Genomic DNA, 23,439 nt, shown 5'->3' on the forward strand with positions numbered 1-23,439 from the left:
TGCTGTGATGATCATGTATTGTACAACAATCGTGCGAACTCGAGGCAACGACGGACAGAATATTATAACACAGTAAAAATGATGAGTAGAGAACAGACGTATACTGTTCACTCGCTAAAAGCCCCACATCCCACCTTGACCCTTATTGACCTGCTCTCTCTCCTTGTTCTCCGCTAAGAGTTTCGCCAAACCAGATTTCTTCTTCCTCTTCACGCCTTGTCCTGCTGCAGCATTTGCACCAGCGCCGATAGCAGCTTTAACGCCTTTCGGCACGGGACCTGCGAGTTGAGGAGAGGGTGATTTGGTAGGTGGTGGTTGTGGATATGTAGGTAAGTTCGGCGATGAAGTGGGGATATGAGATAATGATCGATGTTCTAATATCGAGGGTTTGTTGGGGATGCTGGTCGAACCGCTAACTAGCAGTGGCGAAGTGGCGTTGTTTGCCGATATAACGTTCCCAAGACCACCCAACTGTGCTGTCGAATCCTCCTCTTCCTTGGATAGACCACCCCGTACCTCCTTCTCCATCTCCGGATTTACTGAAGCTGTGCCGATCGCAATGGTCTCTACAGCTTTCGCACTCGCACTTGCAATCCTAGTAAGTCGCCTTGTCTTCCTTGCCGGAGGAAACGATGCCAATGTCGCAGGATCAGGTTTTGGTCGTACATACAACGTTCCGCAAGTCGTGCATCTCGGATCGGGTCGTTTCCTCTTTCTTCCGAGGACTATACCAGTAAGTCCATCTCGTTCTGCAATAGCAATGACGGTATCGATTTCACTACCTTTCTTAGTACCTCTTCCACCCCTTTGAGCTCCGCCCAGCCCAGCTCTTAGACCGCCACATAAATGACACCATCCTCCCATCCCTCCACCGCTTGACAAGGTACCGTAAGTTGGTGTGGTAGGTATTTGTAGAATGAGTCGGAGTCGAGCAAGATGTAATGCCTGATGAGGGGGTGAGAGCGCAAGCACAGAGGGTAGAGAGAGTAGGTGCGTCAATGTCGGGTCGGTAGTGGGGTCAAATAGGCTAGACGGCATGGGTGGAGGCGTAGATACGATTGACGTTGAAGGAGGGGGTTCGAGTGGGAGAGTGAGAGAGATTGGGTTGGCTGTAAGCGAAGGGCCGGGAGATGACATGTTGCTGTTACGTCTGTCGGTATGTTTCGTATAGGTCGGTATGAGTTGGACAGGTTGGTATGCAAGACAAGAGGAGCGAGCCTGACTTGATCGCAAAAACAGATCAGATCTCGACAATCCTCTCGAGAGGGGGAGGGCACTACTGTCGCTTCGATGATGGCGGGCCGTGAATGCGTTGAAGTCCTACCACCGAGCTAGCCGATAGCTTGACCTGACCGACAGTAAGGTTTGCTAAGTGTGAAAAAGATGTGTCGCTCGTCACGCTCATGAGCTACGACCCGCCTTCGTTGCGATGTATAAAGAGGGTGAGGGGAAAGATGACCGGACTTGACAACAGAGCAGAACAATGAAAACGGTTGGGTGGCAAAAAAGCGGGAGGGACCGCACCGTCCATGTCAAATATGGGGGGAACATATACAGACCACCGTCCGCACAGCTCGTCCCGAGGTAAAGTCAACATTTCAAGCGGACGCGACGACGACGACGACGACGATGGTGTTGTTGTCGATACAAAACTTGTCAGTGGACAACTAATCAGAACACTTTCGGACACCTGAAAACATCTTAAGAGAGTAAGACGATACAATGTCAAGAAAGTGGTTTAGTGCGTATCGTCGTTGCTTGAGAGCGAGAGCAGACGAGCTAACGTGTGATCTTCGTCTTCCGCTCTTCCTCTCGAACCCGTTTTGTTGTTACACTATCAACCTGTGGTGAACTTCAACGATGACTCATTGAATCGCACTTGACAATTACCACTTTGGAACTCTTCCCCTCCTCCCTTACTCGAACTTTACTCAACACCCTCACTCGCTTGGACCCGACTACTCCTGCCAGACCTCGAGGCCCAGACCGACGATGCCATCTTTGGCGGGGTGAGTGGATTCTACCACGCTTACAGCTTCCCCCTCGCCACTTCATAGGAGCTATCCAAATACGATCTCACCACTACTCTTTTTTCTCTAAACTCTTCGCTATCTCGTCGTTCCATTGTCATCTTATCTCGGGATCTTGGCTAACTTCGTACTTTTTGGTGTCTACAGCAAGAATCCGCATTCTCCGGTCTCGGTCTCACGAAATACCAACGAATGGGCGGTTTTGCCGCGTGTGAGTGGTGGTATTCTCCCATAGCTTTACGAGCATCACACGAAAAGAAGTTGTGTTTGTGCTGATCTGCCGTCTGCAGGCTTTGTCGGCGGTCTTGGTGTTAGTTTGTTAGGAGCGATATTGTTGTTCCTCGGTGCGACTGGGGCGTTTGCGAGTGAGTAACGGCGTTTCATCAGAAATGGGTTCGATCTAGAAAAGCAGAGCTGACTGATCTCAACTCATCTTTCTTATCGATTCTAACGTAATCCTGCTCCTGTCTCACCGCAATATCCGTTGCACACTACACGTTATCCCTACCTACTGGCGATACCTGCACGTACAACCCCCCTCCCTGGTACCATCTTGATCTTTGCACCTGCCCCAACAGCCCTCTTCGCAGTGGGTGCGATCCTTTCCCTCGTCGGAACCGGTTTCCTCGTAGGCTTCAAAACACAGCTCGAAAAGATGTTCAAACCCGTCCGAATCGTCGCTACAATCTTGTTATTCGCAAGTATCATCATGACTTTTGTCAGTGCGTTTGTGCTGCCGGCGATCTTGTGTATCATCTTTGTGATCGTGCAATATCTGGCGTTCTTATGGTGAGTCGTGGGCGGAACTTTGATTGCTCAAAAGGATGCCAGCCTTGCGGCTGGAAAAGAAACGTCACTGATGTGCTTCCCCTGTCCCTTTGTCCTGCGCAGGTATTCGTTATCGTATATCCCATATGCACGAACAGTGAGTCTGCTAAGGAGTCGGCTTCTACGAGTGGACGAGTAGCTGACATGGTACCATTTTGCAGCTCGTCAAGAGCTGGGTGGGGATGTAATCAAATTGCCACGGGAGCGACGCGCGAGGTGCGAGATTGGAGTCCGTAACGAAGTGCTATCACATTTACGATTCGACATGCAGATTGTTCTTATCACCCATGTGATGCTACGATCAGCAAGGTGGCAACTGCTGAGTATGACCAGTCATTTAAAGAACTGTAACATCCCAGTCGGCAGTCCAAAGTATGAGTATGCAAGTTAGAAGATGCTATGCTGTGTATTTATGTCATTGGGCATTGCTAGACATCAGGCGGCGGGTTTAATCCCACGTCCGCTACTTTCCCATATCCCACTCTCTCGTACCACCCTTCTTGACATATTCGTACCCATCCAACAACGTCGATGATACCTTCTCCTTCTCCTTCTCCTTTTCTCTCTTCTTCCTCTCCTTCCGCTTCCTTCTCTCCCTCTCATCCTCACTCTCACTACTATCGTCATCACTACTCCCGCGTCTTCTTCTCCTGCGCTTCTCCTCCTTCTTCCGCGCTTTGCGTTCTTTCTTCTCAACCTTGGAGAGGTCGGGCGAATAAGCTCGTTTGGAAGGTAGAATGCCGGGTGGAGGAAGGGGAGAGTTATCCGACAAAGTAGGCGATTGGTGTCGACGCTGCGAGTGCCAGTCAGGTTATGTCAGCTATTGCGTCAAATTCTACGATGGTCGTGATGCCCAATCGGATACACTGAGGAGAATGCCGTTGTAGCGCTCTTGTATGGCCCCCCAAAAGAGAGTTCACTTCTGCTTTAGGAAAAGGGGGGTATTGCCCGACAAACTCACCTTCTTACCCCTTTCCTTGAGGATCGCCAACATATTATCCCATCCAACTTCAGCTACAAGTCCCTCTGACGGGACGGCCGGTAGGTCCAAACGAGGATCATATGTCTGCGTGAAGTACTTATCCATCTTCGAAATAGCGGTTGGAAGGGGCAGAGGAGGAGAAGCGGAAGGTGAAGGGACTTTGGTTAGGGCTGGAAGTGGAGGTGATGATCGTTTGACGACATTGTCTTGTTCCTTATTGTCTTTGGTCGTAGATTGGCGACCGCCGTCGCGGTCATATCGACGCGAGCTCTGACGCTCAGATTCCTTTGAATGACTGCGTTTTGATCGGTGTCGTAAGTCATGATCCTTCTCATGATGTCTCGATGGGTGCCGTTTGCCATCATCGTGATCTGACTCATCCTCGTAAGGTCTCCTACTTCTCTTCTCGCCGTCATGGCCATGACGCCGTCTCGAGTGGCGATAGGCTCTTTCCTCGTCGTCCTCGTCATACCGTCTAGAGCGATGCCGCGATTCTCCATCCCTGTCAGAGCCATATCTCTCACTGCGACCATCATCCCTCATCTTCTCATCATCACGATACCGCCTTCCGTCATCCTTCCCCCTCTCCCTCTCCCTCTCCCTCCCATCCCTCTTTCTGTCGCCCCCTCCTCCCCTCCCAACATCTCGAAGTGCTCCTCCAAATAACCGACTTGCTCCACTCCCACTTCGTCCTGTTGAGCTTTCGCCCCTGCGTTCGTCTCTCGCTTCTCGAGCAGATCGCGCTTGACTTCGAAGTAAGGCGGTGTTGTGTCCGTCGACAGTACGGATGACCGATGCGAGGAATCGTTTGTTAGGCTTTGGGAGTGATGGGTCTGGTCTGTGGTGAGAGATAACATCAATATTCGGACTTGACAATTAGCTTGATGTCTGATGACAAACTACGTAGAGGAAGGGAAGGAGGGGAAAGTCGACTGTGGACCGCATAGTAAGACTTACGAATCCCTTCCACTAGTCGGTATGCTATTCCCCAACAACCCAGACAAACCCAACTCGCTCCATTTCAACTCTCTCGCCTTTGCCTCCTCCGAAAGCAGCTTGGCAACGTGCGAATCGAGATCTGCATCTGATATGTTGGATGAAATCCCAGCAGCTGCTCGAACGAGATTGTTCACCACAGAGTTGAGAGACATCGGGGCGGTAGGTACGATGACTTTGCATTGAGTCTCGACTACGAATTCGAAAGAATACAGATGTTACAGGTTAGCTAGAAAGTCAAGATGCGAGTTGGGTGGCAACGAGCGAATGTTACGATCACGCCACGTGTCCTCTCATGCTGTTGGGAGAAAAGGAGTTAAAATGATTTTGGATAAATTACTTTCGAAGGACGCCCTTGTCCACTACGCGTTCTCGTCGTTGACTGACATTATCCAGAGCAACTTGTTCGACACCATTCCAACGTACACCATTCAGCTCTAGCAACTCGTCAAAACAGCTGGACCGTTGCTCTATTACCGCCAGAAAAACCGGAAGGACGTCACTCGACCGAGATAATTCTACAAAATGTCCAGTATCGAGCTCATCAACCCCCGAGCGGAGAGTATTAGACGTACTCAGGCATTGCAAGTGAACACGGTGAGTTGGCCAGGTTCTTCTCAACAAGTTTCAGCTATTATGCTGTTCTAATACGATTGCTAATTGCTGGTAATTGTGTCTAGGCCGGAGCTGTGGGTCTTGCAAATGTCGTCAAGTCAAACTTGGGTGAGTCATCCTGCAACTCCACGAGCGAACGGTCTGTGCGTATAGTCAAGCGCTGTCAGCTAACGCGCATTCGACAACAGGCCCAAGAGGTACCATCAAAATGCTGGTGGATGGATCCGGTCAGATCAAAATGACTAAGGTGAACTGGGTGAAGTCTGACGGAAGGAGCTAGCTGACACTTGTAATGACAACAACAGGATGGTAAAGTCCTCCTTTCTGAAATGCAGATTCAGGTGAGCATCCAGCAACAGGGTCAGCACTGGGGCACAGTTGACAAGTATACTACAGAACCCTACAGCCGCTATGATCGCCAGAACAGCCGTTGCTCAAGACGAACAAGTCGGAGATGGAACGACATCCGTCGTCTTGCTCGTTGGAGAATTGTTAAAGCAGGCGGACAGGTATATCCAGGAAGGTGTTCACCCTCGAGTCATTGGAGAAGGTTTCGACATGGCCAAGAAGGAGGCACTTTCCGTGAGCTGAGCATCTTAGGACAGTATCCAAGGTTTGAGAGCTAACATACGGTTTTTATGCAGTTCCTCGACTCTTTCAAGCAATTCCCTAAACTCGACCGAGCCGACCTCATTGCCGTCGCCCACACTTCCCTCTCCACAAAACTGCACGCTAAGCTCGCCACCAAACTCTCTGCCGATGTCGTCGATGCCGTTCTCGCTATCCAACCTATTGAGACGATCGAAGAGGGAGCTCACAAAGAGCCTATCGACTTGCACATGATTGAAGTGATGAAGATGCAGCACAGGACGGATACGGATACCCAGTTGATCAAGGGTTTGGTGATGGATCACGGTGCTAGACATCCGGATATGCCAAAGAGGGTGGAGAACGCTTTCATCCTCACCTTGAACGTTTCACTCGAATACGAGAAGACGTAAGTCCAATCTTACATTCATCATATCGAGGATGCCGTACTGACGACCTGGTGCTTCGTAGCGAGGTCAACTCTGGTTTCTTCTACTCTTCCGCTGAACAGAGGGAAAAGCTCGTCGAGTCCGAAAGACGTTTCGTCGACTCTAAACTCAGGAAGATTGTCGAGTTTAAGAACGTAGTGTGTGATCAGGCAGTCGGTTCAGGAGAGAAGCAGAAGAACTTTGTGGTCATCAACCAGAAGGGTATCGACCCGATGAGTTTGGACGTCTTGGCGAAGAACGGTATCTTCGCTTTGAGAAGAGCCAAGAGGAGAAACATGGAGCGGTGAGTGTGATCGTTGACCAGAGTAGGAGTACGTTATACTGACGCGATTCGCTGGGTGTAGATTGCAATTCGCTTGTGGAGGTATCGCCCAAAACTCGGTAGAGGATCTCACTCCCGACGTACTTGGTTGGGCTGGATTGGTGTACGAGCACACTCTCGGAGAGGAGAAGTACACTTTCGTTGAGGATGTCAAGGAGCCCAAGTCGGTCACGATGTTGATCAAAGGTGAGTAGCGGTTGTGTCATTCTGTAGGGTGAAACAAGAGCTGATTTTTGGGATCGTGGTATAGGACCTAACGCACACACCATGACTCAAATCCAAGACGCCCTTCGAGACGGTTTCCGATCTGTCAAGAACGGTATCGAAGACCATTGTCTTATCCCCGGAGCTGGAGCTTTCGAAGTTGCCTGTTCATCTCATCTCCAAACGGCCCTTAAACAAACTGCAAAGGGACGAACAAAGCTCGGTGTCTTAGCTTTCGCCGAAGCGATGTTGATCATCCCGAAAACACTTGCTGCGAACGGAGGTTTCGATGTTCAAGATTCGATCGTCTCTTTACAACAGGAGGCCGAGGAGACGGATGATCCAGTTGGATTGGATTTGAAATCTGGTGAACCTATGAACCCGATCACGGAAGGTATTTGGGATAACTATAGAGTCAAGAGACAAATGTTACATGGCGCAGCTACTATCGCTGTCAACTTGTTGAATGTCGACGAAGTCTTGAGAGCGGGTAGATCATCGTGAGTGTTACGAGTCATCCATCCATCTATCCAGATGACAAACTGACGACTTTTGGTATAGGTTGAAACCTGAAGGTGGTCCAGGACCATAGTCTGGGAGACTTGGGTAGTAGACAGGGTCAGTATAGTGTCAAAGTTAGACAAAGAGGCAGTCATTCTAGTAGACCAACAAGCAAAGCATGTATGCATCACGAGTCGGGTTACACATGCAGGCTCGGCGAGAGTCAATAGTGCACGGATGATCGTCAGCTCTCTGGAATTGATAGCACCTTTAATCCTGTTAGACTCCAGGCGATGTGTGTATGAGAAATAGGTTCTTTTTCTACACCAAGCTGGGGACCACGTTGCACAATAGCCAGACGGATTGTCACATGTGCATGCTTTGATTGAGACTACTGCTACAACTAAGGGTCTTCTAGACACCCCTTCATACAACTGATTTGTATATCGACAGAGTTCCGGTGTCTCTAACAAGGAAAGAGAGGTGTTTCGACTTTTGCGCATCTACATACTCAAAGTGGGCTTGAGAAGGGGTTTTCGCGGTATTGAGTTGAATGGAAAAGCGTCGATGGTGTCCAGCGAGAGAGGAGGTGGAGGAACCACCGCAGGCGAAGCACAGCTGAAGCGCAGCTGCATATGGCCGTGGGCAGGCGAGAGAGGGGTGGGTCGGAGTGAAGGGCGTCAAGAGACGAACAGGTGGAGAGGGCGAGAGGCGAGATGTACAGCCAGTGCCAGACTATTGCCAGTAAAGCGTTTGGACGTCTTCCTTGGCGAAAGACAATCCACATGCCGGACATTTCCTCTGTCTCGAAGCGATACGTTGTTCCAGGCATGACTTGCAGAAAGCTGCAGGGGTTCACAATGGTCAGTTGAGATGCCGGAAGTGTTTGCAGAGAACCACTACTCACTATGCATGCACTTGACGATAACTTGTTGCTTGAAGTTCTGTTCACAGCACGAACATCGGAGGAGTTTCTGCAAAGGAGAAGTCAGCCAACATCGCTCCATTGTCCAGCAGAAAGTAACTCACCAAGAGCTTGTCCCTTTCCTCCTTCATCTGCCATTCCCCAGCTGACATATTCGTGCTGCTGACAGCCGCCATTGCCTCTTGTCGCTCTTTGAGCTTCTTGATCGTCCTCGTCGAAGCTTCCGCCTCGTCTTGCAGTTTCGCTCGAGCTTCTTTCTCTGCTGTAGCTTCCGCAACTCGTTGGTGCATGATTTGTTGGGCCTACAGAAGCCATGCTCAGCTGAACCACTCCCGGACATCTGAGAGCTGGGTACTCACCTCAGCTAAAGTACTTTGGCTGTGTTGCAAACGCAATTCAATTTGAGTCTTCTCAGCCATGGTGGATGCTAAAGTCGTCTGAAGCTCTAGCGCAGAGTTCTTGAGAGATGTCAACCCCTTCTCGGTGGACGCCTGGAAACAGACACAAATGTCAGCAGAGGGTAACAACGCGTTCAGATATCTAGTTAGCTCACGATCTGGGTCCGTAAGTGCGTCTCGACCTCCTGAGCCCGTTCAAGCAATTTGAGCTGTTTCTCTACACTCCTCTGGGCAGACTTGCACTCGGCATCAACGGCTTCCTTCGATCGCATCGCCGCAAAATACTTGTTGTCGGCTTTTGCTTTCTGGAGATTTCGTCAGCGCATTGTTTTGGCATATCAGGTCCCCTCTCGACTAAGCTAACTCACCTCTGTTGTCAAGCGAGAAATTCGCAGCTCCCCGTCCTTCAGCTCAAACGCCTTGCTGTGGATAGTCTGATCGAGACCCTCCCAGAGCTTTGAAAGGCCTTCGACTTCGCTATACAACGCATTGGTCGACTGTGGTCGACGTCATCAGCTCACCGATCCGCAAGGAAATTTGGAGACGAACTCACAGCCTCAGCCTCCGACAACTTCAACTCTAAACTCGCTCTTTCTGTTTCCTTCTCCTCTAATCTCGTCGCCAGCTGGCGAACATCCTCCGCAGCATCCGGGTTGGGCCCCAATACTTTCTCGTATTTCGCCAAAGTTCTTCGCACTGATTCTAACTCGGTCCTAGCCTTCGACTCCTCCTCAGCAGCTGCTGGATCCGACGAAACACGTTGAAGTTGCGAAGTGAGAGCGGTGATCTGATCTTGAGCACTTGTGACCTTCTCTTCCAAATTCTTGACATAATCTCCATCAATTCCGGTGTCTTTCAAGAAAGACAGGTAACCCTCAGCACCATGTTGCGCCGCCAGTTTACCCTTGAGCCTCCTAACTTCAGACGAGAGGAACGTAATTCGATCCTGTCTAGCCTTTGCGAGAGCTTCGACTTGTTCGGCGAACTTCAATTTGTCCGCTTCCCGAGCTCGTCGCTCAAACAGCTCTGCGTTCATCTCATCTCTCTGTCCTCGTAATCTCGCAAGGTCGGAATCCTTCTTCATCATTTGTTGTCGAAGGGCATCTGTCTCCGCCTTCGCTTCTGCCAGAACAGCTTCTCGGAAGTCGCCATTTGAATCCCGCAATTCATCCAATTTCTTCTCAGTCGTCTCGAATCGGGCTTGCAAGACGTTCGCTCGGTTGATTTGGCTGGACAGTTGGTTGAGGTAAACTTGAAAGAAAGGTGAAGCTCGAAGGGCAGTCTCCGACGGGTGATCGGCCTGCATATTCAATTAGCTGAATATCTCACTTATAATGCCCACAATTAGCTTACCAAAAGCTTCAAACGGTCGACCTCCTGCTGCAAGTGTACTTGCTCGGTTCTCAATGCTTGCAATTGTTGAAGACGTGACTCAGCCAGACTTTCAAGCTCGGATGTATCTTGCAGAACTCCGGCTGCTGAGGGACCCGCACCGCCATTACTGAAAGGTTTGGCGTCTTCTTCCACCTTGCCATTCGGAGTAGCGTGACCAGACCCATTGGCGCCGCGATGTGATCCAGGCGCACCAGGCGTACCATTATCTCTTCCTCTCGCTCTTTCCTCCTTCCATTCCTGTTGAGCTTTGTCGTGTTCCATTCGCTCTCGATCCAGAGCTTTTTGGGCATGTTGAAGTTCCCGTTGAGCACTATCTCGAGATTCGGTCAGAGCTGATATTTGCGATTGTAATAGTTTCGTGTTCGATCGGAGTGCGCCAGATTCAGCTTCGAGCTTCAGACATCGGGTTTGTACTTCTTCCATCGAGGCTGATTTGTGACCGTTGCGAGCTGCCAAGTCAACAAAACAGCTGACCAGTTGTTTCGTGGAGGGTAAACGGCTTTGCAATGCCTTTTCGAGTTCGGGGCGGCCCAGTTGTGGATCAAGGACAGCTAAATGAAACGCGTTAGATAGGTTGTCTTGCGGTGCGGTAAGAATACGGCGACCTACGCTCTAACACCTCGGATTCTCTTAATTTAACATCATGTCGACCAGCCATATCTCTGATTGCAGAGACCACCTAAGGGGACGCAAAACGCAGGTATAAGTATATGTGCGTGTCTATCAGCCGAATGGGCAGGCATTACTCACTTGGGTCCAGCATATTTCGACAGCATGAAAACTTGCTTCGAGCACGCGCCGTTGTGCTTCGAGGTCGTTTGCTCGTTTCGCTTCTCGTTCTGAAGCACGACGGTACTCGAGCATCTGTCGGTAGATTGCTTCCTTGCGCTTGGTCTGATGGAGCAAGCATGTCAGTCAGCAAACAGTCCGAAAGAGAGATGATCAATTTGAATGTTGATTGCTAATTCACAACTTTTCATTGCGAAAGCCAGAAGATCCAACCAAATACATGTTTATGCGATAGAAGACATCAACTCACCTCTACCACTTTCATCCAGTCTTCCATACCGTCCCCATCTGAACTATCTACAGAAGGGGATGCATTGCCAGCTAAGATTCTACGTTTTGCCGGAGAAGGTGAACCAGTGGATTGGTCGTCAATTGCATTTTCGCGAACCCTTTTCAGGTCTGCGTTCATTGTCGTCGTATCTCAATGCAAGGTAGATACGCGAAGTGACACACAACACTCTGTCCTTGATACCAGAGGGATAATGAGGAGTGTGACAGGACAGATGGGTTTGTGTTGAACCTGTCTTTCGAAGTTGTGATGAGGAGGAAGGGGAGGAAGAGAGATTTGTGAATTGATAGATTAGCACAATTGCAACATCCAGGCTGCACCAGAGCAGGAGGAACGGAGGAGGAGCAGAGGTCAAACGACCACTCAAAGGGCTATTACCGCGGTAATTCGCTGAATGTGGCACTTTGGCCACCCACCATACGGCGTCATCCACCACTTTGCTTGTTGACACTTTCAAGTCCACCGTCAATCAACCTGCCTCCGACCTATACATAGAATACAATATACCAACTATCTCACACTCTTTCACTACGAAGACAGAAAAGGCCAATCACTGGCCGTGGTTCAGCTAGATACCCCACCAACTGATCTTGTTCTCGAAGCTATGTCAGCTGGTCTGCCAACGCTTGATCTACCGGGCATGTCCAACGGTAATGGCCATGCGTCAATTCATAAGATGCCCAGTAGCTCGACCATGAGCGGGGGCAGCGATGAGGACCTGACGTGAGTTGATGATCATGCTCTGCTTGCGGGATTCGCTGATATTTTAGCTTGCTGTGTGCAGATTCGACTCACCCGAGGAGGAAATTGCTCATTATCGAGAGAAGTACAGACAAGCTCTAGATATGCTCACAGAAACAAGAGCAGAGCTAGGTGAGCGCTTCACAGCTATATGGAACATTCTCGTCAAGACTGGAAAGCTGATTGCGATACTCATCTGCTGTAGAGGAATTCCAACAGTCGTCCAAAGAGCTCGAAGATGAGATGGAGCAAGAACTGGCTTCAAACGATAAGCAACAAGCCGAGTTGAGGGAGAAGATCAAGCGGCTCGAAGTGGAGAAAGATGATTGGAAGGTCAGTCGCCTCTCACTTGCCTTGAAGTTTCTGTAGGATCCCAAGGTCGCTGAAACCCACCATTGTGTGCTCTCAGTCCAAACAAATCGCTTTACAAAAGATGCACAGCTCGACGACAGCGAATATGCAGCGAGAGATGGACAATCTTCGCTCAGAGAGGGATAAAACGCTTGTCGCGCTCAGAGATCTGGAAATGGGCAATGACGAGCTGGAAAGGAATGAACGGTGAGCTAGACGATATGTGAGCAGCTGCTTTTGGAACGCTGCTGATGAGCTTGGGCCGCAGTGTCGCGGTATCTTCGTTACTGGATTTGGAGAGCAAGTACAATCGAGCTATTGAGGAGAAGACGTTGTTGGAGCAGGAGATCATTCAGAAGCAAGAGCTGGAGGAGGAGTGTCAAAGGTTGAAAGACGACATGCGAGGTGAGTTTTGCATGACCTGGATGCCTGTACCACCGGGCTGATTAGGTATTTTCGTATAGATGCCAATAACGAGATAGCAATTCTCAAAGATCAACTTGCTCGTGCTACCCTTCTACCTCCACAACTCTCCGCACCCATGTCACCTGTCCAGGAAGCTTCACGGGAGATCTCCTTCACCGAAGAGCCGATCAGCCGCCTCGAACAATCCGTCCAATCCCCTCAACCACCACCAGTGCCCTCGAAGAACGATGAACCCCCTCGGTCACCTTACTCTCGTCTTCCTCGCAGTGCTAGCGTATCTTCGATACCTGTCGCTTCGCCTTCCGCTAAAAGGTTCGCTACCCACATACCAAATTCCCCATCTGGTCTTTCTTCTCTTAGCCGATCTACGACATCGAGGAATCTCGCTTCAGTCGCAGCTGGTATGCCTAGCTCGCCTGCCTTGAGCAGATCCAGGAGTGGTATCCCGCAAGCTTCACCGGCTCGAGTGGCAGTTTTAGCAAGTCACCAACAAACGAAATCGAGAGGATTCAAATTGTTACACGATCTTCAGGCGAGACTCAAGGCGACCGACGATAAGCTTGGTGCGAAAGTACCAAGGAGGAACGTTTCTAACCCTATGCCTTTGACCTCTGGACGCAGAGTTCCGTTTACTCCGTCTGCGGCTGCGACTATCGGACCATCGAAGGCGACACATGCACGGGTGACAGCTCTGGCGAACCACCATTCCACACCTGGTCCAGCGGGAGGTAAGTCCATGATGTCACCTAATGGATGGGTGTTAGTGGGCGACGGCGAAGGAGATGAAACTCCCACGGGTCCAGCATCAATGACGTTACCAGATGAACCACCATCACCGTTGGTGGAACAAAATTTCCGAGCTGTATCTTCAGCTAGCACATCGTCAAATCGATCTTTACCCTCGAGACCTGGTATCCCCTCGCCTTTGGCTAGTGTAGGTGGTGGACTGAATAGATCCACAAGCATAAAGTTCCCCAGACCTGCTTCCAGGATGGGGGCAGGTGCTTCGACGACAACGACAACGAAACGCGAACAGGCTGCAGCTTCAAACAGCAATAACCCCAACGGTGGACCACTTTCACCAACTTCGAGGAAAGCAACCAATTCTCGACCGATGTCACCTTCCATGATCCCTACACCGTCATCGCGACCTATGTCACCCTCCATGCTCCCCCAACTCTCACGATCCGTACGAGGTCCTTCTCCGGCCTTTGGTTCATTCTCAGCCTCTATCCCCTCTTCCACCGCTGGAAGTGCTACTTCGTCACGACCTTCGTCACGTACTGAGCGACCTGTCCGAGCCCCAATAGGCAGAGGACCACCTCCTGTCACCTCCTCAACTCGTCAGGGGGGTCACAAAGTCTCTTCATCACTGAACACAAGTGAACATCTTCGAAGTTCTTCGAACGGTGGTGGGTTGAGAAGATCGACAAGACGTTCTTCCTTTGGTGCTCACGAAGCCAATTTACCACCGACTGGTATTCCTGCACCTAGAACTTCTATTGGCGGTGGAGGTGGGGGTGGAGGAACAAGTACACCGGGTAAACGACCGAATAGCGTACATGTCTTCGGATCGACGCCTCCCCCTGTCCCAAGGATACCGAGTGCGCTGTTGAAGGACAAAGATGGGAAGAGGAGGGTGCTAAGGAACGGTGGGGAATAAAATTGGCCGGAAGATACGCCTGAGCTGGATGGGCGGGTTAGTGGGACTGTAGTTGGACAACCCATAAGGCTAGGGTTGACTGGACGATGGGGGGATAGACTACTTGACCCACGTGGAAAGGACTTTTGTTATGACATGTTACGGACTTTGCATGATATTCTAGCAACATGATGATGACGAAGCTATATGACAATGTGATGTACAATGAAGAGCATACAACATATTCGAACATAACGATGATGATAATACAGAAAACTAGAGACAATTGGACCCCAATTGCGCACATGGCTGGACCAGCTCGATCATTCTTTACCCTTCTTTCTCCACTTACTATCCCTCTGCCTATACTCCCAAATTCAATCGTCAGCCAAATCACGACGATCCTCATAGTGGACTTGGGATCACTCACAATACCTCCCTTCGCATCCTCTCTTCCTTTTCTCTCATCATCTTATCAGCGACCTGATTCTGTTCCGCTACATCTTGTGTGTTCGGGAATCCAATCTTCCAATATCCAGGTGGGGTACGTGGTTTTGTCCACTACGGAAACGACGAACGCCAAGGTCAGTCTAAACGTCCGCTCGCCTTTGGCCCTCAAAAGGCACACCTATAACGCGCTGGAGCGATGGCGTGAAAGCTGCGCTGTACTCACCGTCTCACGATGTCTGGACACCTTGTTCTGATGTTCTCTCACTCCCTCTGCCCCGTCGACCTCTCTTTCTTCTACCACATCTGGATCTTTCCACATCGGCCCCTGGTTGAATCTCGGGATCTCTCCAACTGCTTCATAATACTACTCACGCCATCCCAAATCAGCTCAGCTCAGCTCAACGAGCTACACGACAATAGTGAAGGACGTCGACTCACTCCTTTACAACATTCACAATCACCTCCATGCATACCTTTCCTCTCCGACTTCTTCCTCTTCACATCGTGAAAAGCGAACGAAACGCCTTCATTCTGTTCGGGATCAATCTCGTATTCATCCCTCACTGCTGTTTGTCTGTACAACCCACAATCGACATCAGCTTGCGTTTTTTTAGTGCCAAGACGTTAATCTTCGACGCTTACACTTCCTCGGGCGCATTGTACCTCCCTCCTTTCTTGTACGAGGCGTAAATCTCCCTCTTCTCCGATGCTGGCAATTTGCTAATCTTCTTCAACTGCCTAGCCTTTTGAACAGGGGTCAAGCCATCCATATCCATCGCTTTGCGTTTACTCCCCGTTCCCACCGTAGTCGGAGTGCCTGAAGTTGACGACTCGTAAGAACGCAATGGCGTTTCATCTCCCGCCACAACATTCTGAAGCGCCACCTTTCGCAGCGATGTAGGTCGAGCGGCACTATCTCCAAGTCGATCTCGAACAAGAGGTTTCTTGTTAGGCGGAGGGGTATTGATAGCCGCAGTTTCGGGTGGTGAGAGGAAGATATCATCGATGTCGAGAGTTATCGACCGACTACTTTTGTTTGAGCGAAGCTTCCGGCTGCTGCTCGGTTGGTCGGATTTGTCTGGGGACACACCGAGCCATGGTGTGACTCGGGAAGCAGTAACGCTATGCCTCTTCTCTTCCGCAGTGGAATGCGAATGTGATCTCTTCTCCGGCGAGGTGTTCGTTGTATTTGTTTCGCGACTTTGACGGACCGGGATCCCATCACCATTGTTGTATGAGGTATGTGAGGTCAGAGACCGGGAGCCCACTGGTTGTGGTTGGCGCGTGACGACTCTATCAAAGACAGCTTCGTCGTCTGTGTATACCGCTCGACCTTCAACGCTGCCCAAGGAGTCGCCGCCCCCACCACGGGTCACAGTAACGGATGTATCCCGATGACTAGCCTTCTTCTGATTGCCGGGCTGAGATCCGCTTTCTTCGACCAATACTACTGGATCGACCGCAATCGCTGTTTCTGCCGCCGCCATGACAGTCTCTGCAGAAGCGGGCATCTCCTCCGTGTGTCCCGAAGCAGGCGGTGGTAGTGGTGTTGAAGTCGAACCGGATACTGATCGACTCGCTTCCTTGTGAACTTTCTTCTCTTCCTTCCGCCTCTTCTTCACTTCCTCTCTCGCCAATACCACCGCTTTGTATTCCTTCCAGTGGTTCATATCGCGGTTATAGGTCTCGCGAAGCTTGTCATATGCCTTTCTGAGCTGACCGTGCGTTTCTTCAAGATGAGCGTATTTGAGAGCGAGAGAAACGGTGGGACTTGAGGGTTGTTGTCGTGTGGGTGTATCAAGAAGGGGAGAGAAGACCCGTTGTTGCTTCGTTGGCGTTGCAGGACATGGTGAGAGGGCCGCGAAGGGGATATTCGGTTGCAGAGTTTGGAGGACTCGAAGGGGGCTACAGAGAAAAATCAATCATGCTCAGCTTCACCTCAAAACTTCGCCTCAAAAGCTGACTGATGGAGACGTGTGATCAGCTTACCTCTTGACGTTCTTCTCCGCGTCCTCCTTCATCTTCCTCAGTTCCATTTGCGCCGTCTCCTTCTCTTCTCGCATTTTTGCCAACTCCGCCTTCAGCGTTTCCACCTGTTTTTTCTCTCGGCTAAGTGATTCCCCCAAATCCCTCTTGTCGACCTCCCACCTCTCCTGTTCTCCTTTTCTCGTCTCCATCACATTCTGCAGAACGTCTCTAGATGCTTTCTCCTTATTCTCCACTTCCTCCTTCTCTGTCTTTTGCTTCCGCATTCTCTCTTCCAACTTCCCTATCCTATCTCTCAATCCGGCCGAAATAGCTCTTTCAGACTCGACACCCACTTCATGGGATTTCCTCATCCCCTCAATATCCGTTTTGAGCTCTTTAACTTGTTCTTCAAGTAACCAATTTCTTCTATTTAGCTTTCCCATAGCGTCCCCCTCGTGAACAGGTGCGGAAGCAGATACAGATCGATCGTGATCAGACCACCATTCATTGGTTTCTCGCGCAGTATTGTATTCGACACGAAGGGCATCGCGATCTGTGATTAGCTGTTGGATTTGGGAGTTGAGGCTTGAAATGTCGGATTCGAGAGTCTGTCGTTTGTTTTTGTATAGGTCACATTGTGATTTGAGTTTTGAGAGTTCGCTGACCATTCCATTCAGCTGCGAGTCGCACAGGGTCAGCTAACACGGATTCATCGCCCGACTTAGATAGCTCACGGAGTCTTTCAAATCTGCGCATGAGCAAATGTACGTGGATTAGCTCGTCTTGCACATGCACCGTGCAAAACAGAGAAGATGACCCACCATCGAATCTGGAAAGTTGCCGCTCAATGCCGGCGCCCAAACTTTCCTCCTCCACATGATGATCATCGTGCGACGCCATCACGAAGGATCAGAGTACGCTGTCACTTCCGTACTTGAGACGGGCTCTCTCTCACCGACGGAGTTCTCTAATATGCTGTGAGGCGTAGGTGTGAAGCGAGGATGAAAGAACAAGTAATGTTGGTTTCGCGCGGATGATGTAACCTCACCAAAGAAAGACAACCGCGCGCGGTGCGAGATGTTAAATGGGGTGAGAGAATAGTTTATATGGAGGTCCTCAACGCGTGTAAACAAATCAACCTGGAAATCACACAAAATCAAAAGCAGCGATTGACTTACATCACTTCACTCTCTTTGATCTGCATAACAACCAACAGGACGACCGACCACTCCACTTTCATTTCGCCTGCTTGACCCGCTACGTCGCAACCTGAAACCATTACACATCGACTGCCCTGATCCCGTTTGCATAATGGCAGAACCTACCTTGTCCAGAATAGTAATCGATCAAGAACCAGATTGGATCCGAGTGAAAGATAATGTCTCTCAAGCGATTGTATCAGTCATGGAAACTCGACTAGCGACGATGCCTGGTGGGAAAGATGGGGATGCTGCAAAAGGGATGCGGAAAGAGGTCGAAGCGAGATTAGGCAAGGTCAGTTGCAACTCTTCGCTTCGGTGATGAAGAAGAACATGACTGATTGTGAGGGTCGTGTTTAGATCAGAGAACGGATGTTTCAAATGAGTTCATACAACTTACAAGTGAATGGTCAAAACTATGAAGATTACGTGGATGGTGAGTGGAATCTCCTAAGTTTGATCAATCATCCTTGAATTTGTCACACGCTGAGGCAATAGCTAACCTGTTTGCGTTCCCTCCATTCAGCAACGGAAGGGTTCGACGAAGTGCTCGACCGAAAGATCTGGGGTTTACATCACGAAAGAGTAGATTGGGAAGCCCGTACCGCTGAAAAGAGGAAGAGAATGCCGGACGGTATTCATCGATTGGAGGAAGATCTGGAGATGAGAAGGACAGAAGCGGAATGGTTACCAGATGACGAGTTGCTGGAGGACGGTGAGTCAACACATTCACACTCCGCAGTGCTCAGACTCGAATCTTTGCGTTACCGTTCTCATACTGATTCCCTATGCGCAATCTCCTAGGCAAAGGAACACTGAAGGCTGAGGAGATCCCCGCACCACCAAGACATGAAGAAGTCAAACAAACGTTCCAAACGGTCATCTCCAATCTGGCAGAAGTCGCAAAGGTGAGCTCGGTTGCCCTCTGTGAAGCTAAGGAGATAGCAAGCTGACTGCGAAAACTACAACAGACCGCGCCAACACAATTACAACGCGCTCAAAGAGCTCAGACGGTGCGGGACGAGATACTGGATATGGCGCCGTAATCTTGAGTATCAGATACATGGTTGATATAATTAGCTACAAATATCCTCTTGCTTCCTCGTCAAACAAGCGGCTTCTTCCTCTTTGTCCTGATAAAATCGCATCCATCGTTTTGAATAGCTAGTATTGTTGTAAATTAGCTTTTGGACTTTATAATGCACAGACATGATAAATTCAACCTACCAGGTATTCTGATAGCTAAAACTCGTTGCGCTTTGCTCGCTGTTTCAACTCCGGCATGACTTTGACTGATCTCACACCTTCCACCTTCTTGACCTCTTGCAAAACATCCTTCTCTCCTCTTTGCCATATATCTTCACCCCGTTTCACTACTCCTCCATCTCGCGTTATTACTTCGAATATACCTTCGCCTTTCAGCTCGCCGACTGGTCCAACGTATTTAAGTTGGATAGGGGAGGACGCTCCTCCGGGAAGGGAAGAAGGGGGTTCGGAAGAAGCATAACTTATTTGGAGATAGACGTGTTCAGGTTCGAGTTTAGGTGGTTTGACAGGTGTCTGAGTAGAAACGGCTGTTGTCATCGTGACGAGGAGAGCTACGAGCAACGGGATGAATAGACGAATGGCGGGCAGATTATAATATGTCGCAGCGAGTGTCGTTTGTACGTGATTCTATGCCACAACCCGCTCTTGCTTGACTTGCGTGTGAGGTGTATTGTAAATTGAAGACAAAGAAGACAGCATCTCCGTCATGATTGAGCTCGTTGCCACCGATGAAACAAGGAACGGGATCAGATTTCAGTCAAAGGTTAAACAAGTCACGTGAGAAGTTTTGAAATCTCATGCAACTTTCTACGACCACACCTGGGTACTGCTTCACAACTTTGTTTTCGCTCTCTTGACTCTATACCGACACAAATTATAGCTAGATATATAGATCAGTATGGGAAAACCAGCTGGCAGAGCTTTGGGAAAGCGAAAGGCGCCTGCGGGTCCATCAAAGGTGAGTCTAGTCTGGGTAGCCCATCGCCAGAAGATTATGTCGGACCGCTGACATTGTACTTCTTCAGCCTAATGCTAAGAAATCAAGACCGGGTCAAGGTGCTTCCTCCTCCTCCTCTGCGTCAAAGACAAAGACTACGGAACAGGAGACTGGACCTACAGGCAAACCTAAGCGAAAAGCTGATCAACCGAAGAAGATCAAACTTCGTGATCAGAAGATCATCCCAGTGCCCAAGAGTTCATTTGCGAAATCAGATCGGAATGGACATGGAGCGGATGGTTCTGATGATGAGGATGAAGATGAGGATGATGATATGATGGATGATCTTGGAGAAGAGGAAGGGTTGGACGTGGCTTCTGCTGGACGATTTTTGCTCGGAGTGGACGCCAATGCGCTTAGTCGGTTAGTATTCCCCCCCCATCCCGATGGCAATACCAAAACAATTCCGTCGGGCGTACAAAACACCAGCTAATGATGCATTACTTTCGCTCAGATCTACCAAGGAGACCAAGAGATTACACGAATTGTCAAAGAACAGAGAACAAATGCCAAAACAACAACGAGCGAAATCTGGTATTCCTATCCCTCCCTCAGCATCCGGTTCGAGCGACTACGAATTCGATTCAGACCTCGGATTCGACTCGGATCTTCAATCAGATTACGGATCTGACGAAGACGGACAAGGGAGTGTGAGCGGTTCCGAACCCTATGATTCCGGTGCTAGTCTGGATGACAGCGATGAGGATGATTCAGAGCAAGGAGATTTGAATGCGGCGTTTGACGAGGATGATTTGCCGGATGGGAATGTTGAAGGCGAAGAGTTCGAGCCTCGACATAGGAAGAAGAAGGAGGAAGAGGCCGATTATGAGATGGCAGGAAGAGCACGATGGGCGGCAAAAGCCCTAGCAGCCAAGAACGGAGAAGAAGAACACGTCGAAGTGGGAAGATTACCTATCAAATTGCCGACAGGTGAAATCAAGATGGTAGAAGGTTCAACTCGTATCGCTTTACCGCCAAGTAAGAAGAAGGTTGTCCAGCCGGAGAGCGAGAGTGAAGAGGAACAAGAAGAGAGTGAAGATGAGGGAAGTGATGATGGTGCTCAGGCGGAGAAGATGGCAGGACAGAAGGGTAAATTTGGAAGGATGGGTGTAGCAGAGATTGTTGGAAACAAGGGATGGAAGAATGCGCAGAAGCTGGAAGCGGCGAAAGAACAGATGGCAGCGCTGGGTGCGGAGATCTTGGCAGGAGGGGAGTTGGTCGATATCGTGAGTTTGCTCAAATACGTACAACGCCGCCAAGAGCAATGTTCTGATGTTCGGTTACAGGGCCCCGTCTTGACTCGTCTGTCCACATTTGCGCTTCGCTCAGTTCCCTCTGTCGGAGAAGTCGAAGAGCTCTTACCCGTTCCTGCATCCATTCGTGGTCTTGCTTTCCTATCTCAGTTGGCGGTGTTCAAGGATTTGATTCCTGGTACGTATACTTTCTCCTTCTTCTTCACTGCGTAGTGATCAATCCACTGATACATCTACTAGGCTACCGAATTCGTCAGCTTACCGAGGCAGAGGAGAAGGAAAAGGTCCGAGATGAGGTCAAGCGACTTCGAGAGGGTGAAAAGCTTCTTGTGAGAAGTTACAAGGGATATCTGAAGATGCTCGAGGCGGAAGTCAAAGGTAAGTGTGTCAGCGTCAGATTCGAAAGGACAGGCGATGCTTACTGTCTGCCATGTTGTCATCAGGCCGAACACCATTGGCGGGACTCAGTATGAGATGTATGGCGGAGCTGTTAACATCCGTCACACATTTCAACTTTAGCGAGAACATTATGGGTGTGCTCGTCGGTCGACTCGGTCGACGAAGTTGGGATCAGGTGAGCGTTGTCGAGCTTTAGGGTGACGGTACTTTATGCTGATCGCAATCGGGTTGCTACAGGACTCTGACCTTGTTCTCCAATCATTCATCTCCGTTTTCCGAGCGGATCTCGCTGGTACTCATTCTCAAACGCTAGTCCGACTCATTGCACGAATGATCAAGGAACGACATTTCCAGGTACACCCCAACGTCCTCTTCTGTCTGCTGCACTTACGACTTCGAGACGAACTCGACCGAATGCGAAAGGGAAAGAACGCAAAAGGAAAAAGAGATGATGGTGGCAAGAAGGATGATCCGTTGAAGGGGAAACAGTTCAAATCTGATATTAGGAAGAAGTGGGCCACGAAGAACCAGAGGAAGAAGGAGAAGGAGTTGAAAGAGGTTCAGAAGGAGATGGCAGAGGCATCTGCCGAGGTTGACAAGGAAGAGACGGCGCAAGTGGTGAGTGGAGCTCGACTCGACTCGACTCGATAGTCACCGGAACTATGCTGATTATCCTATAATTATGCAGCAAACTGAAACGTTGAAAAACCTGTTTGTGCTGTACTTCTCGATCCTCAAGAGTCCCACCCGAACACCACTTCTTCCTGCTGCCTTGGAAGGTATATCCACCTACGCCCATCACATCAACGTCGATTTCTTCCGAGATTTGTTGATTGTCTTACGTCGAATCATTTCTGACCAAGAGACCGCCGAGACAAAAGCCAACGAACCGGATTCTGATGACGAAGACGAAGAGAACCGTCGAAATCAGGTAGCTGATCCTGTTGGAGCTTCTCAACGAGTACGATTACGTTTACTCGCCATCGTCACTGCTTTCGATTTGTTATCCGGACAAGGAGAAGCATTGAACATTGATTTGGCAGACTTCATCAATTCCCTCTTCACCCTCTTGAGACCTCTATCCCTGGACACCGGTATAGAAGATCCACCAACTCTTCCACCTCTGACGAAACTCACTTCTAATGCCGTTCACACTCTATCGACTTCCGGTCTCCTATTCAGATGCCTGAATTCAACCTTCTTTTCACCTAGGAATGTCTCGAAATCACCACCTTATCGAACTGCAGCATTCGCAAAGCGATTGGTGGAATGTGCTCTCCAATTCCCACCAGAGAGCGCGAGACAAGCAATAAATTTCGCAAGAGCTTTGATGAGCAAAGAGGCTAAACTTGAAGGAATGTTGGATACGGAGGAAAGGATGGCGGACGGGGTGTATAAGCCCGAGATGGAAGATCCACAATTGTGTAATCCGTTCGCGACAAGTTTGTGGGAGGGTGGTGTTCTCGGTGATAAGCATTGGGATAGATTGGTGAGGACCGAGATGGTGAAGTATAGAGATGGCAAAGTGGTTTAGGTGCTTTCGTGTACATCTTGCATATTGATGATGTAATGTATGTTATGCATATGATCCGACTCTGGTCTAGTGTACAACAGGGGCTCTTGCTTGCCCACGCCCATTCCCAACGCACGAACCT

At 49.7% G+C, this 23,439-nt stretch overlaps 10 protein-coding genes across 10 annotated transcripts; 5 read left to right on the plus strand and 5 right to left on the minus strand.

Annotated features, from left to right (window-relative positions):
* Nucleotides 1–114: 114 nt before the first annotated feature.
* CI109_104133 (uncharacterized protein) lies at nt 115–1,137 on the minus strand (the record flags this gene model as incomplete). Its single annotated transcript, XM_032004120.1, has 1 exon — nt 115–1,137. The coding sequence occupies one exon, from the start codon at nt 1,135–1,137 to the stop codon at nt 115–117; it is 1,023 nt and encodes a 340-aa protein (XP_031861722.1).
* Nucleotides 1,138–1,722: 585 nt separating this feature from the next.
* CI109_104134 (uncharacterized protein) lies at nt 1,723–3,046 on the plus strand (the record flags this gene model as incomplete). The annotated part of the gene is made up of 7 exons (XM_032004119.1): nt 1,723–1,741; nt 1,972–2,009; nt 2,178–2,241; nt 2,321–2,395; nt 2,609–2,819; nt 2,922–2,955; nt 3,020–3,046. 7 exons carry the CDS (start codon nt 1,723–1,725, stop codon nt 3,044–3,046), a joined length of 468 nt encoding a protein of 155 aa, XP_031861721.1.
* Nucleotides 3,047–3,321: 275 nt separating this feature from the next.
* On the minus strand, nt 3,322–4,991 carry CI109_104135 (uncharacterized protein; the record flags this gene model as incomplete). The annotated part of the gene is made up of 3 exons (XM_032004118.1): nt 3,322–3,651; nt 3,820–4,678; nt 4,798–4,991. 3 exons carry the CDS (start codon nt 4,989–4,991, stop codon nt 3,322–3,324), a joined length of 1,383 nt encoding a protein of 460 aa, XP_031861720.1.
* Nucleotides 4,992–5,361: 370 nt separating this feature from the next.
* On the plus strand, nt 5,362–7,606 carry CI109_104136 (T-complex protein 1, zeta subunit; the record flags this gene model as incomplete). The annotated part of the gene is made up of 10 exons (XM_032004117.1): nt 5,362–5,433; nt 5,517–5,559; nt 5,640–5,698; nt 5,757–5,792; nt 5,848–6,033; nt 6,096–6,448; nt 6,511–6,771; nt 6,833–6,996; nt 7,061–7,514; nt 7,576–7,606. The coding sequence occupies 10 exons, from the start codon at nt 5,362–5,364 to the stop codon at nt 7,604–7,606; spliced, it is 1,659 nt and encodes a 552-aa protein (XP_031861719.1).
* A 644-nt stretch (nt 7,607–8,250) lies between these two features.
* Nucleotides 8,251–11,431, minus strand: CI109_104137 (E3 ubiquitin-protein ligase BRE1; the record flags this gene model as incomplete). Its single annotated transcript, XM_032004116.1, has 11 exons — nt 8,251–8,360; nt 8,423–8,489; nt 8,545–8,742; nt 8,800–8,931; nt 8,994–9,143; nt 9,207–9,335; nt 9,392–10,138; nt 10,192–10,784; nt 10,843–10,912; nt 10,984–11,127; nt 11,273–11,431. The coding sequence occupies 11 exons, from the start codon at nt 11,429–11,431 to the stop codon at nt 8,251–8,253; spliced, it is 2,499 nt and encodes an 832-aa protein (XP_031861718.1).
* Nucleotides 11,432–11,915: 484 nt separating this feature from the next.
* CI109_104138 (uncharacterized protein) lies at nt 11,916–14,492 on the plus strand (the record flags this gene model as incomplete). The annotated part of the gene is made up of 6 exons (XM_032004115.1): nt 11,916–12,034; nt 12,096–12,184; nt 12,258–12,385; nt 12,462–12,610; nt 12,672–12,808; nt 12,868–14,492. 6 exons carry the CDS (start codon nt 11,916–11,918, stop codon nt 14,490–14,492), a joined length of 2,247 nt encoding a protein of 748 aa, XP_031861717.1.
* A 302-nt stretch (nt 14,493–14,794) lies between these two features.
* On the minus strand, nt 14,795–17,789 carry CI109_104139 (uncharacterized protein; the record flags this gene model as incomplete). Its single annotated transcript, XM_032004114.1, has 8 exons — nt 14,795–14,834; nt 14,902–15,032; nt 15,145–15,285; nt 15,360–15,495; nt 15,564–16,826; nt 16,911–17,566; nt 17,624–17,637; nt 17,711–17,789. The coding sequence occupies 8 exons, from the start codon at nt 17,787–17,789 to the stop codon at nt 14,795–14,797; spliced, it is 2,460 nt and encodes an 819-aa protein (XP_031861716.1).
* A 411-nt stretch (nt 17,790–18,200) lies between these two features.
* Nucleotides 18,201–19,134, plus strand: CI109_104140 (uncharacterized protein; the record flags this gene model as incomplete). The annotated part of the gene is made up of 5 exons (XM_032004113.1): nt 18,201–18,383; nt 18,449–18,524; nt 18,615–18,803; nt 18,893–18,996; nt 19,060–19,134. 5 exons carry the CDS (start codon nt 18,201–18,203, stop codon nt 19,132–19,134), a joined length of 627 nt encoding a protein of 208 aa, XP_031861715.1.
* Nucleotides 19,135–19,330: 196 nt separating this feature from the next.
* CI109_104141 (uncharacterized protein) lies at nt 19,331–19,672 on the minus strand (the record flags this gene model as incomplete). Its single annotated transcript, XM_032004112.1, has 1 exon — nt 19,331–19,672. One exon carries the CDS (start codon nt 19,670–19,672, stop codon nt 19,331–19,333), a length of 342 nt encoding a protein of 113 aa, XP_031861714.1.
* A 361-nt stretch (nt 19,673–20,033) lies between these two features.
* Nucleotides 20,034–23,318, plus strand: CI109_104142 (uncharacterized protein; the record flags this gene model as incomplete). Its single annotated transcript, XM_032004111.1, has 8 exons — nt 20,034–20,093; nt 20,161–20,495; nt 20,587–21,358; nt 21,419–21,563; nt 21,626–21,763; nt 21,829–21,959; nt 22,022–22,402; nt 22,473–23,318. 8 exons carry the CDS (start codon nt 20,034–20,036, stop codon nt 23,316–23,318), a joined length of 2,808 nt encoding a protein of 935 aa, XP_031861713.1.
* Between the last annotated feature and the right edge of the window lie 121 nt (nt 23,319–23,439).

The sequence above is a fragment of the Kwoniella shandongensis genome, chromosome 7 (genome assembly GCF_008629635.2).
Source record: "Kwoniella shandongensis chromosome 7, complete sequence".
Taxonomy (NCBI): Eukaryota; Fungi; Basidiomycota; class Tremellomycetes; order Tremellales; family Cryptococcaceae; genus Kwoniella; species Kwoniella shandongensis.